We start from the raw sequence: 15,595 nt of genomic DNA on the forward strand, positions 1-15,595 counted from the left end.
ATATTGTTCATGGTAAATAAAAATTATTCAACTCTGAATATCTTTAAATCACTAGTACAAACCCACCGTGGTTTTGAAGTCTCCCTGTAGATACTGAGACAGATCATCTGGTTTCAGACTTGATTATGATTAGGGCAGGACAGAGAGTAACTAACAAGTCACCCCACTCAGGTGTCCTCTGGGTGGCCTGGGCAGAAAACACCCTTGTCTGTTAGGAAATATTTGGGATAATTCCTTATTGTCATGTGGGGACCAGGATCACTTAAGCAGGAGTCCAGATGCGTCTGAGGACTCAGTAGTAAGAGCCCTGCGCTGAATTAGCCAGGTTTGTGTCAGGCCTGTGGCCTGGAAGGAGCAGCGGTTCCAGAGACACCGAGTTCTATGCTCTCACCTTACTCCCTGACTCACAGTACTTGTTGCTCTGGAAAGTAGGGGGCTGTAATTAAAAAAAAAAGTGTCACCAGAAGCTCAGTGCGGCTCTCCTCTGGGGCCTGACTTTTAACAAGCTGGACACAAGCCTGTCTCAGTAGCCCGAGTGAGAAGACCACCAGGGACCACGAAGCAGTAAGAAGCTCGAGGAGCAGCAGTTGGGAGAGAAGATGTGGATCCTCTCAGAGACATGGAGGCTGGGCCAGGGTACCGCTGTGCTGCAGGGCAGGCAGACTGCTGGCAGTCCTGGAACTGCAGGTGTCTGTCATCAGAGGGCACGGAGATCAGACGCCTGGAACAGACTAGCGAGCGGGATGGCAGTAGCTAGAGCAGAGGAGCAAAAGCCAGCAGGCCGCTCGGATGACACAGGACACCCGTGTCTCCCGTAGAAGCACATCTGAGAGTCTGTGACCGGTAAGAGGGAGTGCCAGCCCGGCAGGTGGGTGCAGAAGAGTTCAAAAGATAGCCCAAACAGTAAGCAGAAACCTGACCTAGGACTAACAGACTGGTAGGCTGTGGGGTCATTGCGGGTATGTTAGTAAGAAAAAAAAAAAAGGCAGTATGAGTCCAGATTCATGATAATTATCTTCACAAAACCAGGTGGACTTGCCTAGCTTGTTGCCAGGAATTACTCTGGGAAAACAGGAATCTTTCTATAGAAATCACCTCTTCCTGCCCAGGTTTAAAAAGCAGGTGGAAGAGGAGTTGCTATTTTGGAAGGAGGGGCTAAGGCTCTGAGGCCCACAGGCCGTCCCTGTATCCTGCCTCTGACCCCTGAAACACCTCTGGGGGCTTGGAGCCCTTTAAAACACGTTTGGAAAAACACGCAGACTCTTCCCGCTTCTCCTTCTGTAGGCAGATGACGGCGAGGTGCACATTCACCCGACTCCGCGGGCTCACTCAGCTGTTCCAGAGCAGCGGTTTTCAGGGACGAATGATAGCAGTTTTCTAGGGCAGCTATAGTCTGTACAGATAGGCTTGAATGAACAAAACAGCAAGCAGCTAATGAATTTATGTTGTTTGCCTAGGGTATGAAAAAAACAAAGAATATACTTTCAGGCATATAATCCCATTTTTAAAACTTTCATGGAAATTTTCAAAGGTACGAATAGAATAATGAACCCTTCAAACCATCATGTATCTTCAGCCTTTATCATGTACCCAACTTTGCTTCATCTGCAGACCTTTCCATCTCCCATGCCCACATAATTTTAAAAATTATTTCTAAAATTATATTAAATCCAAGGTACAGCATATTTTTGCTTTTATTTCTATTGCCCTGGGAGACTGACTTAAGAAAATATTGCTGTAATTTATGTCAGAGAATGTTTTGCCTGTGTTCTCTTTGAAGAGTTGTATGCTGTCACATCTTATATTTAAGCCATTTTGAGTTTATTTTTGTGTATATGAGGGAGTGTTCTAATGTCATTGATTTACATGAGGCTGTCCAGCTTTCCCATCACCACTTGCTGAAGATACTGTCTTTTCTCCATTGTATATTCTTGCCTCCTTTGTCAAAGATTAATTGACTGTAGATGTTTGGGTTTATTCTTAGTCTCGATTCTGTTCCATTGGTCCATATGTCTGTTTTTATGCCAATACCATGCTGTTTTGATTACTGTAGCTCTGTAGTATTGTCTGAAGTTTGGGAGGTTTATGCATCCAGCTTTGTTCTTTTCCTTCAGGATTGCTTTGGCAGTTCTAGGTCTTTTGTGATTTCATATAAATTTTAGGATTATTTGTTCTAGTTCTGTGAAAGATGTCCTGGGTAATTTCAGTAGGGATCACATTAAATCTGTAGATTGCTTTGGGTTAGTATGGCCATTTTAATAATATTAATTCTTCAAATCCAAGAGCATGGGATATCTTTCCATTTCTCTGAATTGTCTTCAGTTTCCCTTATCAATGTTTTATAACTCTTAGCATATAGGTTTTTCACCTTGGTCAGGTTTATTCCTGAGTATTTTGGTTTTTTTGGATGTGATTTTAAAAGGAATTTTTTAACTTTTCTGATTTTTCATTGTTATTTTAAAGATGTGCAACAAATTTTTGTAAATTAATCTTGTATCTTGCTGCTTTGCTGAATTCATTAGTTTCTGTATGGAGTTTTTAAAGTTTTCCTTATATAATATCATGTTATTTGCACATAATGACAATTTGACCTGTTCCCTTCCAATTTGGATCCTTTTTATTTTTCTTGTCTCATTGCTGTAGCTAGAACTTCAATACTGTGTTGAATAGAAGTGGTGAGAGGGGGCATGTTTGTCTTGTTCCAGATTTTACTGGGAATGCTTTCAGCTTTTCACCATTATATTGGCTGTGGGTTTGTCATATATAGCTTTTATTATGTTGAAATATGTTCCCTCTCTACCCACTTTGGTAAGAGTTTTTATATTTTGAATGAATATTAAATTTTATCAAATGCAAAGCCTTTATTCTTACGAAGTGTCTATTTCTGAAATAAGGGAGGTTTACCATCTTTTTAAGATCTGTTTGTATTCCTTTTTCTGTGAGTTGCTGATACTTCTTGCCCATTTTTCTCCTGAACCGTTGAACTTAACAGTTTTCAGGTGCTTCATATATTATTACAGAAACTAGCTTTTTGTATGTGATATGAGTTGAAAAATTTTTTTCCGCAGGTTTCTCAAAAGGGAAGATAACTCTTAGAAAAATATCTAGTTCTTATCACATAGCAGGTAACTACCACATAGTTCTTACCACCATATGCTCTTTGAAAAAAATACGTGAACTAGAAAAGTGTAGTTATGAAGAACTACCTGAGTTTGAATCCCACATAGACCACATTCCTGACTTTAAGCAAGTTATAATCACTTTGAAACTCAACTTATTCTGTAAAATGGCTATAATAATCAGACCTACCTTGTTGGCTTATTGTGATAATTAAGTGAGATAATCTATGCAAAGGTGTCATAGTGATTTTAACTAATTAAATCTCAGGTGCTGTTGTAAGTAGAAGACTGATAAACCTCAAGCTAAAGTGAGTAAATGGAATTGTTTTCGCTGTGTATTTTAACATACAAGGAAAGGTATTTGTATAGATTTTAGACGTTTACTTTGACCTTTGAAACTGAAATTTGGGGAACAAGTAGCTTAAGTGTTGATTCTGGAATAACATTATTTTCTTTCGGTAAATGTGAACTAAGGAAAACTGTCCCCCCATTTAATGTCTTCTGTGGTTGATTTCCATTTTATTTTATAAGGATATTTCATAGCAGTGGTTAAATTGAAACATGATTTTTCTTTTTATTGAGATTACAAAGGTGTGGCTGGCCTCCACCAAGCTGGTTGTGAGCTTACGTTGTCAGAAGTGTAAACAAGAAGCTCTGTTATTCATTCCTTAGTCCCTTGGTACTACCTTCCCCATACAGAGGTCTCATTACTTCTCCGTTCGATCCCTAGGCTTTCTAAATCTCTTAGGTAAATATCCAATTTCTATTTCAAGTTTGCTTTATATGCACTTATAATCCTCAGAATGTCAAAAGAAAGAAGAAGTTAAATATTAACTAAAATGTGTATTCTTGCCAGGTGTCCTGATGCTCTGTTTGAAGATGCGCCCTCCTTCCCCTCCACACACAGGAAAACCAGGTTCTTAGTGACTGGGAAGTATCTTTCAGTATAACCTAGTCCTTTAATGGTCTGCCTTATTCTGTTTACTCTGCCATTTCTTAAGTACAATAATTCATAGATTGGGCATCTTGACTTGTGATGACTGTGGGATTTGGTCTTTATAAATACACTGAAGTGTCTCCTTCCTGCTAGAGCTGTGCCAACTTAAATTTTGCCTGAAGGAGAAAACTGCCTCAGGGGACAGAGTCCTTTGGTATTGTTTGCTGTGCCTGTTAACAAAGGAGGATTTTCCTCTTTCAGAAAACACCATATATAATAATAAGGATTTACAAGGTAAATGAGTGAAGTGACTGTTTTGAAAACGTATAGAGATCCTTTAACAGTTTGTTTGCCTGGTGCCTTGAAAATCTTCAGAAAATTTGATTTATTCACATCTCTTTCCAAAACACATTCATTGCTTATAGAACATGATTGACCCTGATTGTGGGATATAACCTGCGGTTGAGTCATGTGGATGTGGCACCATGTTCAGCCAGAATTTGAAAGATGAGCGTGAACTTCCATCCTGCCATAGCAAGTGTTCTCAAAGCCAGTTCCTTGTTACTGTGGAGTGACTCACATTAATTACACATCCTGGTTCTCACGCAGGAAGCACTGCCTCTGCATCTGACAGATGTCGAAAACCTAAATGAGTGTAGCCAGGGCTGCATCCTGTCATGATATGTGATGGAACGTAATGCAACGTGTGCTAGAGCAGGCGGGGTACAGCCAGCTTTGAGGACGGGGTAGGGGACGGAGCCTGGTGGCATCCCAGTGCTGAAGCGAAGCAGCTTGCTTTCTGGGCTGTAAGAGGACACAGTTGGGGCAGTTAACACTTCTCAGCAAAACAGGCTTCTGTAGGTGAACCAAGTAGATAGTTTATAACCATAGATTCTCTATAGTTTTGTTGTACTTTTGTGCTTTGGTGTTGTGGGTCTTTGAATACCTTAAGTATATTGACAGAAATTCTAGTAGCCTAGGGTGTACTGTGATCATAAGACAGTCGAGAGCCATCAGCTTAATGTGCTTTCCTTTCTGCATTTGGTCCTGGCTCTGTGACTTTCTATAGCTGTATGGCTTTGGTCAGCATTTAGCTGTCCACAGGTCAGCTGCTTCATCTCTGACGTGAGCAGTAAGTCCCCACAAAAGCACAATCCAACAGCAGGATGGTTAGTACCTAGTTGGTCTGGTTGCTAAAGTCTCTGTCTTCTGACTGTGCTATGTCAGCCCCAGATCCAGAGCTCCTTACAGTATTGTGCATAATATTCCTCTCTGCAGCATATATTTGGATTACAAATTGGTGCTTATAAGGTACTTTCACAAACTCCATGGCTCTTGGTTCTCAAAATACCTCTGAGTTATAGGCAGGGCAGATAGTATTATATCCTCAGTTTAACAGATGAAGAAACTGAAGCACAGAAAGTTGAACTGACTTGCCCAGGCGCTTTGCAGATAAGTGATAGGACCTGCATGCACGCCAGGTATTCTGACTCCAGAGCTTCTGTTCTTTTCTTAAAATTTAGAACCTTTATAGATGTCTAGAATAACAAAGATTTATATTCCTAGACAAATTCCCAGATTTGTATTCTGAAATGTAAAACGGTTTGTCCCAGCCTTTAATTAATGCAGCTGTTTGTTTCTTTTGTGTAATAATTTACAGAGAATGAACATCACAGTCCCAAAGCACGCATTAAGCACCCATCTGCTGTTGGCTCAGTACTAGGCACTGTTACAAATTAAAGTGGACGTGGAACTTATTTTCTGGGCCTTTATACATTTCCGTTTGTATTAACATGAGCGTACAAAAGAACACATGAACACATTGGAAGTTCTGCCAATTTCAAACAAACAGGGGCTAAAAACTTCTCTTGCTATAATTTTCGTTATCCACCAACCTCCTACCAAAGCAGGATTCTCCAAAGGATGCTGGAATGATAAAAGGTGTGATGTTTTCATAGAAATTATTTATTTCTCCTCAATAGCTATGCATTCTTTTATTAGTGAAAACCAAGCTTTTTGGTTGTTTTCCTTCAGGGTATGATTGACATTATCTTATTGGAAAGAACAAGAAAATCTCAGAAGGTGAGGTACGCTACTTCAGTCTGATTGTGTGTTTCAGGACACCGTGTAATCTTTGTTAGCAGAAGAAACCTTAGGAAAGAGGAAGATTGCTGTTCTTTGCAGTACAGATATGTCACTATGCTCAGAGCAATCAGAAAGGAAAAAGAGGGGAAACCGATGTTTACATCAGATAACGCCAGTGAAGGTATTATATGTCACAGAGCAGGAAGGAACCAGAAATTCAGTTCTCCCTAGAAATTCTATCCCTCTGATGGCAAGCAGTCAGAAAGGTCGCAGATCATTTTAAAAGGAAGCTAAATCAGGCTATTGAACTGGCTAAAGCAGATCCCAAATTGTTATGTTCATTGTGGAAAAATGGGTGTGCTTTAAAGGGAAATATGTCTAAAAAGTTCAAAGCCATGCAACAAGGCAGAGTGGTATGTGCAGAGCGATACTTGTATCACTCAGTGCATCTCTGCTTCTCTCTGCATCTTCTCTTGTTGCTAGCTATGTTTTGCATAGTCCCTAAACTCTTGTTTCGGGGACCTAAAGTCCTTGTCTGCAGTGTTGCAGGTAACACGCAGCCTGTTAGACACAGCCTTGCTCCAGAGTTGGTTCAAGGGTCAGCCATTGCCGTCCAGCACTCAGATCTGCTCTGGGGTCTTGCTGTCCCTCGCACACCCCCTGCCAGACTCCTCATCCAGCTGGAGCCCATTCAGGTTCCAGGATGAGACATTGCTTAGTGTAGAGTCCAAGAAATTTCTATTGTAATCAGGAAAGGCTTCTCTCCCCTTTCCTGCCAACAAAATGACTAGCCATAGACAGTCTCGGGTCCTTTCTGGAATGTGAGGAGGTGTTGGCAGATTTGTGCTCACCCTCTCCATGCCTCTCTGCTCCTTAGCCATCCGCACTGCAGGAGGCTCGGTCAGCCTTCAGGGGAGACAGGGCGGAAGGTAGTGGCTCTGACCTGTGTGGCATGCAGCCTGCATTCCATCAGTGTTCTCCGTCATTGAGATCACTTCCTTTAGGTCAAGATGACCTCACCATGATCTGCTGTCTTCATTTCAGTTAGTTTACGTCTGTTCCAGCTCCCACTGCATGAAGTCTTAGTGATTCTTAGAGGTAAGGGTGAGCAGAAAACATGCCCCCTGTCCCTAGGGTGAGGTCTGCTTTTCTGTGTCCTGCCCTCTTCCCATCTGTGCCAAACCCCATGAGGTAGGCTTGACGTGAGGGGGTCCTGCTCCCCAAAGGGACAGCTTCTCTCTGAACTGGTTCATAGATATGTTTTCATTAGCCTGTTTTGGCTTGGAAATGTGATGGTTCTACAGGCTTTCCTCTTAATTTAGTCATGCTGATAAACTAACAAGAGTAGGAAGTAAATTTACTGTGTTACTGAAGTTAGACATGAGTTCTGAATTTTAGAAAGCCAGTAGGAAAATCAGTCTGAAATTCTGAATATGCTATTTTAAAATCAAAGTTTAAAATCAGAACAAATGAAACAAGGACATATAATCACCCTAATCTTTTTGCTGTGTAGGGCCAGATTTGTTAAGTGATAATCATAGGCTCTTTATTATTTGAGATCAAAAATGAAAAATAATCTTAGGAATACACAGCAAAATCAAATAGTAATATATAATTACATCAAATTATCACAGTAAGCTTAAAATAGGAAAACAAGTTGTTGGATATTTAAAAGATGCACAGAACCTAAAAAGGCATATGACTGCCCCCTTTCTCATCTCGTCTCATCTGAGACTTGTGCTGACCTGCTGCCAAGCCTCTGGGCTGATTTGAGTTGAGGATGTCTAGGAGCAGCTTAAATACCTGTCCAGCTGTCCCCAGCACCTTCTTGTCTGACTCAGCCCTAAGTGAGGTGCTGGTGTCTAGTAGGCTTCAGATGACATTACCAGGATGCAGAGAGAACTTGCAGTTCCTCTGTTGGTCCGAATTCAAACCTGGAAGTTGGTAGAAGGTACATTACAGTATCAGTCATGCAAGAAAAGAGGTCTCTTTTGAAACTTGTCCAGGCTTGCTTCTGTTGAAAGGGGGATAGATAGATTTTAGGAATTTAACTGTATAGGTGAATTTTAGTTGTTTTGTGTTGATGTTAATATATTACACTTAGCATAATATTTCATATAGAAGGTGCCTTTGAAAATCTTACGTATCCACATATATTACAGCTAGTTTTAATTACTATTACATGACTGAGGAGTATTACGGGAAAGTTACATGATAAATGCATCATGGGACAGCTTATTCAGCCTCAGGCCCTGGTTTATAGAAAACTAACAGCCATGAAGTTTATCTCAGCAACGTTTACTGAGTACCTGCGGTGTTCCATCTGCAGGTTCAACACAGCATAGAGTCTAATGGTAAGAATTTCAGTAAATGCACAGTAACAATCTTGCATGTTCTCAAGAAGCGAGTGGAGGGTGAATAAGAGTGTTGCCTTCTCTATGATTCTTTGTCCTAACCAGGAGGGAGAAGGGGTAGAGGGGAGTGGTACCTTTCCAAAAATGGAACTTGATACTTTTCACATGACTTGTGAGTAAGAATACGCTTATCCATCAGTGATGAGGTCACTAGGCTTCTCCTCACATCACTTTCCTTTCAACCTTTTTAAGAGAATAGATTTGTGAACTGCGATTCCAGATGAACTCTGTAAGATTATACATGATGGGTGAAAATAAGGCTTTTTATTACTATGATCATGTACTCTTGTAACATCATTTTAAAATCTGATGTTCAGTTTTGTGAATATAATTTAATTTTATAGTTTATTTTTAATGGCTTCCTTATTTGGAAGACTGTTTCATTTTGAATATCTAGTAAACATCAGTAGTGCCATTGAAATCAGATGATTAGATTCAAATAGAAGCTGTGTACATTAGGGTTATGTTTAAATTGGTACTTGTGGAAGAACGGATTTGGGAGAGAAGGAAAGAGGAATTCTGATAGCTGAGAGGAGAGATGCTAAGCACCTAATAATTGCACACAGATACACACACAGAAGTACAAAACACCTAATACATATGCACATGTGTGCACACAGATCTTCAGTGCTGCCATGATAAAGTCTGCTTCTCTATGAAATTATTAGATTGTTAGTTCATTCTTTTGATCTTGCATCAAAGGTTAGAATTAGGTTGTTGCTTGCTTTTCTAAATATCCAAATGAGTATTCTGCTCAAACTGATGATTCTTTCAGAATATTTAATAGCATGAACAAATGTTTAATTGTTAAGTGCAACTGAAAATGTGTGTTAAGGAATTTGGCTTTAAAACTGTTTTCTTAAGTGACTTAGAGGTGGAAAATTTGGTTATCTGTGTTCGTCATGCCGCATTTGCTCCTTATCCACCTCTCATTTTTTTCCGCTATTTTTTCTCTCCGTGGCCCATTTTAACTTCAGAAGACATTAGATATAACATGGAGCACCTGTTACGTGCAAGTTACTCTGCACCGTGGGGATGCAGAGGAGAGCAAGACCTAGTCCACAGCCTCAGGGGCCTGAGCCTGGTGAGCGGCAGATGTGTAAGAAATTAACAGTGGGGGCGAGGGAAGATAGGGAAAATTAAGAATCGTGGGATTCAAGCAGAGCATGGAACCCCAGCCAACCTCAGTGCTTTAAGTTAGAACATCAGAGTAGCTTTTAAAATTCCGATGCGCGTAGACAGCATCTTTGAGTTCGAGGTCATTCCCAAGTAGGTGCCGAGGAGAAGCCTGAACGGAGGAGCCGTGCTTGGATGTCTCCAGGCTGTGTTTGGTGAAGGCAAGTGCCCTCAAGTCTGAAGACGGGAGTCAGTTTTAATACTGTTTTATAATGGCAGTGGAATGTTTAAAGCACAATCAAATTAGGCTTGGGATTTGTTAATATATTCCCTTCCATCATTTCAGGTAAATGAAAAATGTTGTTTGGACACTTTCACCCAGGTTGTATGACGTTAAAACAAGGAATAGCAAGAGCTATTAAATGACGAGGAAAGGAACTTTACCAACAGCCCCTCCCATGTTGCTTCATTGTGCCCTAACCAAGTCTTTTTAAAGAACCTTTGTTTAAGATTCCCCTGCCCTAGAACCAGAGGTTCTGAGCCCAAGTCTGGAGTTTGAAAAATCTCCCCTGGCCACACCGGTATCTGATCACATGTGAGGCCACTGTGTCCTGTGTAGAGCCTTCCCCGGGGACTGGTGCTCATGTCACAGCCTTGCCACCGTCCTTTAGGGTAAGAGCGGTACTTCTTACCTGTTTCTCTGTGTAAACCTTTATCTAGTTGTGAATATTGTCCAGTAAACAGCCCTTTTTCTAGGTCATCTTTTGAAACTGTAATTAGTAAAAGTAAATTATCCCTCCAGAACATAGTAGCAGTTTTAAATCTTGACCAACTCAGATAGGAAAATGAGACGGTTTTTCCCTGAAATAGTTAATAGTAACATCAGTACCCACTGGATGTCGCGAGTTTCTGTCTCCCAGGCACTGGGCTGAGTGTTGTACAGCACTGACCAAGTCCCAGAGTGGAAAATGTTTTTAAAAAAGTATTTGACCACATAGTATATACATTACAGGTGTGTGTGTTATTAAACAAAATTCTCATTTATAATACCTGCTCTTGTTAGATGTTACATTCTGTTTCTTCATTTTTCTTAAATGCCGGTTATATGAGTCATTAAATTGAGTTTACAAACCACCAATGAATAGGACTCAAAGTTTAAAAAATACTACTGTATGTGCATTGTTGCACTGGAACCTCACCATGACCATGTGACATAGTACTGTCGTTCTCTGTGTAGAAACACCGAGGCATAGAGTAGGGAGTCGCTTGTTCAAGTTTATGCAGAGTGGCAGTCTGCACTCTGAAACCCAAGTGCTACGGATCTGGAGCTAAAGAATTCCAGTTCGACCACTCATGGACAGGTTATTTCATTAATGAGTGTGTAATTTATAGGCTTATTTAGAAGCTTCAGTGAGGGGATGCTTGTTACGTGATTAACACGGGGTCTAAAACGGGGTAAACACTAAACATTAGCATTCACACACTTCATTCTGGTAGAATTCAGTTAGTTCAGGGATAATGTGATGCCCACAGCATTTGTGAAAATGGTGCTTTAAAAAAAAAAACCACTGAACTTTTCCTCTCCTCCCTGAAGCATACAGATCAGTGGTCAAGGGTCTTTTGAAAGGAGATAGAAACTGGACTAAAACTAAATAAAAATGTAGACTGTTAAGATTCCTGAACGCGTGGGTAAGAGAATTGTTGGAGAGAGAGCTCCTCTGTCTTGAAGAAAGCAAACTGGGCGACCTCGCAGGCCCCGTTGTGGCAGGCATAGAGGTGAGAGGGCACAGAACTCTCAGAGGCACAAGGGGTCCACTGCGAATGGGCAGGGACAGATGCCTTAAAGGTACCTAGCTATTTATATGTAGAAATAGGGTCTTGAGATACACATACGTGTTTTGGTCATTTAAAGAATTAGAACATCGGGTTAAAAAAAAAACCTGGGTTGAGGGAAGAAGCCTTAAACCCAGAAGCTATTTTAAAAAATGATAAGACACATTTGCCTGTAAGTTTTTTTTTAAGCTATAAATGATTCTATTTGCAATCTAACTGAAAGATTAGTAAAAGACAAATGGAAGATTAGTCTCTGTCAACAAATTCTTACAAATTGACAGAAAAAAAGCCAGAGGTTACAAATGATATAAAGAGACAGTTTACAGATGTGTAAATCCAGGTGGTCATTAAATATATGAAAAGATGTTCTACTTCACTGGTGGTCAAGGAAAAACAAAATAGCACTGTGGTATCACTTTCTAGTCGGACTGAGAAAACTTGAGTAAGAACACCCATTAACACCAATTGTTGCTGGTGGGGAGAGAGGGGAGGTGCCGTCATGGATGATTGATGAAATAAAATTGTTAAAATCTTTTCAGAAAGCAATCGGGCAGCATCCCCGGAAAAGTAAAATAGAGATACTTTTTGACCCAGCAGTCTTACCACTGGTACTCCCTGCCATAGAAATGAAAACATTAGGTTTAATTAGCAATGCAATATATTAAGATGATTTTACTGTATTGTTTGTTTTGGCAAAACAATGAAAACAGTGAATGCCTTTCATGGAGAATGGCAAAATATACTTTGATAGACAGTATTCTTGTCATAGAATATGACTCATTCATTAAAAGGATTAGTTTACCATTTAACTGGAACAGATTTCCACAAAGTACTGAAAGGGAAAAGCAAACCATGGAGAAGTGTGTATAACTGGTATTCTGTTTTGGAATCTTGAAATCAGAAAGCTGCCTTGTGTGTGCACACGTGCACACTTTGTTTGTGACTCTCTGAGAAAAGGTAAGAGTATGGAAAAATACATAGCAGGTTTTTAACATGGGTTACAGGGTGGTACAGTGGTGGCAGAGATGAGGATGTGGGGTGACAAGCAAAAAGAACAGGGGGAGAAAGACTGTTAAACCAGGCATTCATGATACACTACTTACACAAAGTTACATGTATGGGCCTGTGTCCCTGTGCATAAAGATACACTTACATCTATCACCTTGAAGGGGTATCCTCTTATATTATTATTTAGTTTAAAAAAAAAAAACAAACCCTGTGACTTCTAGGGTAATATATCAAAAAATATCTCTACTTGTATGTGCTCGTGCAGGGAGAAGAGTGTGGAGGGCGGCACCCCAGGCTGTCACATTGGTATCGGAGGTGGGAGTAGCTTGTTCTTTATCTTTATGGATTATTTCACCTGGTATATAATAACGTATTATTTTGTAATCTGACAAATGAGCGCATACTTGTTACCCTGTGTAATTATGTTTACTTCCGTGTGGTAAATGCTTGTGAAGATTGTTTATGTTCTGTGTTGCCTTGGTTTTGATACAGAACTTGAATTTCTAAAAGCATAAGAATGAGATTACAAAACTTTTATATGAGTGAAGAGATTTGCCTTTTTTTCTGGCTTGACTATTAATAGGACTGGGAAGTGGTTTTATCTTGTCCATAGGGAAAATATTGGAAGATAGTTGTTTATTTAGAGTTTCACATATACATTATGATCATAACATATATAGTCTTCCCAGGCAGGTAGGTTTGGTTTTGGCAGATTATACCGTAAGCAGAATCAGAAGACCAGTGTTAGACTTGGAAAAAGTTATTTGCAATATAGGTGGTGAATAAAGTATTTATAATATACAAGGAGCTCTTATATATTGAGAAGCTAAAATCAGTGGGCAGATGGTATCACCAGTGATTGCGAATGTTTTCATCTCAATATGTCTGTACTTTGTGAAAATAACGAAGAATCTTTTTAATTCTTTAAAAACCAATGTACAGGTAAGAAAACTGAAACTTCATTTCCCAGAGACACTCTCTGTCCCAGGCATTACTTAGCACAGATCTAGCTGCCAACTCAGGCAGCTTGTCCAGCCGTGTCGTCTGGACTGGGGGTGGCCGAGGCAGGAGCCCGAGCTGCGGCCCTGCTTCCTTCTCTCCCCTCCTCTGAGTGAAAGACGCCCACCCACGCATGCTGGTGTTCCGGTGGGCTACGGACATCCTCAGACAGGGCCCCAGCACAGCTCGGCGGCCTCATGAAAACAGAAGCACACCTGAAACCCCGGGCAGCTGATTTCAGCCAAAGCTGGCTTTGTAATAATCCTTCTCTACTCTTGGTCAGAGGGTCTCCACGAGCGCACAGTGTCTGTCTAACCCAGCCATCTGTGGGCAGGAGCGGGCAGGCCTTGGCCCTGCGTGGCCTGGGGGACTGAGCATCTGTGCAGTTCACGTGCGTCTGAGAGGCTCCATCAGGCTCAGCCTCCCATATAGTGTCTGCCATCCAAAAGCATCTCCCAGAGATCTGGGGGACAGCGATCCCCTGAACTTGCACAGCCTTTTCAGAGGAAGGGGGATTCCAGCACTGCGTTTGTCAGTCACACTGCCCAAGTTAATTTGGTTCATCTTGGGCTCTGGATACAACCCTGTGCAGCAGGGAGTGATGGCGGGGCCCCCCGCTGAGCCGTGTGCATCACGGAGATAAAACTACTGCGATGGGACCTTCACTTAAAGACCAGTTATTGTGGTGTTGTGTGGATAGTCATAATGGCATCTGTATGGCTGAAAATAGAACCAGGGCATATCACTCTCAGTCCCTGGTACAGCGTGTTTTCTCTCTGTGGGAAGGAAAAAAGGAAGCATAGAATTCAGGATAATGACTCTCAGATAAACTTGAAGGGAAGAGAATAATTGATCTGTGCTTTCAGCCTGGAAAGTCTGGTGCTTGCTCTCTGCTGTTCTTACTTCTGCCTGGAGTCATACGTCCCCGTCCAACATCATTAGGGAATTCTTTTTCTACCCCCATCGGTGGAGGGAGTGAAAATTTAAAATACAGAACCACGTCCTTTTCAGTACAAATCCTTTAAAACATTTTTTAATGTACCTAATTAAAAAAACTTTTCCCTCTACTTTAAATATATCGCAGGTTTAGCATTTTCCTGATGATTATGCTGTGGACTCTTGTCTCTCATTGACTTTAGACTCTTATAATTGAGCAATTCTTTGCTCTTCCCCCGTAATCTTAGAGCAGTACTATCCTTTTGTTTTCAGAAGTAATCACAGAAATCCATAATGTCCAATAGTAGCCACTAGCCACTGGTTTTTGTGCACTTGGTAGATGGCTAGTGTGACTGCAAAACTGAATTTTTGGTCTCATTTAATTCTAATTAATACAGGCTTATTATGTTAATTTTGTAATATAGTTTGTAACAATGAAGCAGTATAAAATATTTTTCCATTAAACAGAACTTGATTGCTTTGGTAAGACTACATTTCACTTTGTTAAACATACAGTAGCTAAACTGAGATGCGCTCTGAAGTGTAAAATACACACTGGATTTTGAAGATGTGGAATGGGAAAATAGTATAAAATATCTCATTAATAGTTTTATATCGATTACATGTTGAAATGCTAATATTTTGGACATACTAAGTAAAGTATAGTATTAAAATTAATTTATCTTGTTTCCTTTTACTTTTTAAAAAAATATATAGCCACTACAAAATTTAAAATTATCTGTGAAGCTCTCCTATTACTACGACAGGCTTCTCAGCTTTGGCACTACTGACATTTGGGGCTGGGTAATTTTTTGTTGTGGGGGCCTGTCTTGTTCCGTGTGGGGTGTTTAGCCACATCATCTTGGCTTAGGAGATGGAGACCAACTTCCCGCCCAGTGCAGGAGTGGCTTTCTGGGCCCTGACTGAAAGGGATTCTCTAACATCTGTTTGAAACCCTTCCCTAATGAGACTCTCTTGTCTCCCCTATTTGGAATTGATTATAAGATAGGTCTTCATGTCAGCTGTCCTGTAACTTCCACCAGTGGGCCTAGTCCTGAGCTCTGGAGCAGCACAGGATAAACAGGATTCATCATGAATGAGGTAACGTGTACCAGAAGACCTTACAGATTCTTAAGCTCATTCAGCAA

At 40.6% G+C, this 15,595-nt stretch overlaps 1 protein-coding gene across 7 annotated transcripts in view; it reads left to right on the top strand.

Annotated features, from left to right (window-relative positions):
* OSBPL1A (oxysterol binding protein like 1A) overlaps positions 1-15,595 on the top strand; it is a 154,622-nt gene that overhangs the window by 109,432 nt on the left and 29,595 nt on the right. The window contains exon 1 of one of the 7 annotated variants that reach the window (XM_031439051.2): positions 15,419-15,548. The exons of the other annotated variants lie outside the window; for them this stretch is intronic. Within the exon in view, the coding sequence (XP_031294911.1) occupies positions 15,544-15,548 (5 nt within the window). The 5' untranslated portion in view covers positions 15,419-15,543. Of the gene's footprint in view, positions 1-15,418; positions 15,549-15,595 lie in introns of those variants that run through there. 7 annotated transcript variants of the gene reach the window in all.

The sequence above is a fragment of the Camelus dromedarius genome, chromosome 32 (genome assembly GCF_036321535.1).
Source record: "Camelus dromedarius isolate mCamDro1 chromosome 32, mCamDro1.pat, whole genome shotgun sequence".
Lineage (NCBI taxonomy): Eukaryota > Metazoa > Chordata > Mammalia > Artiodactyla > Camelidae > Camelus > Camelus dromedarius.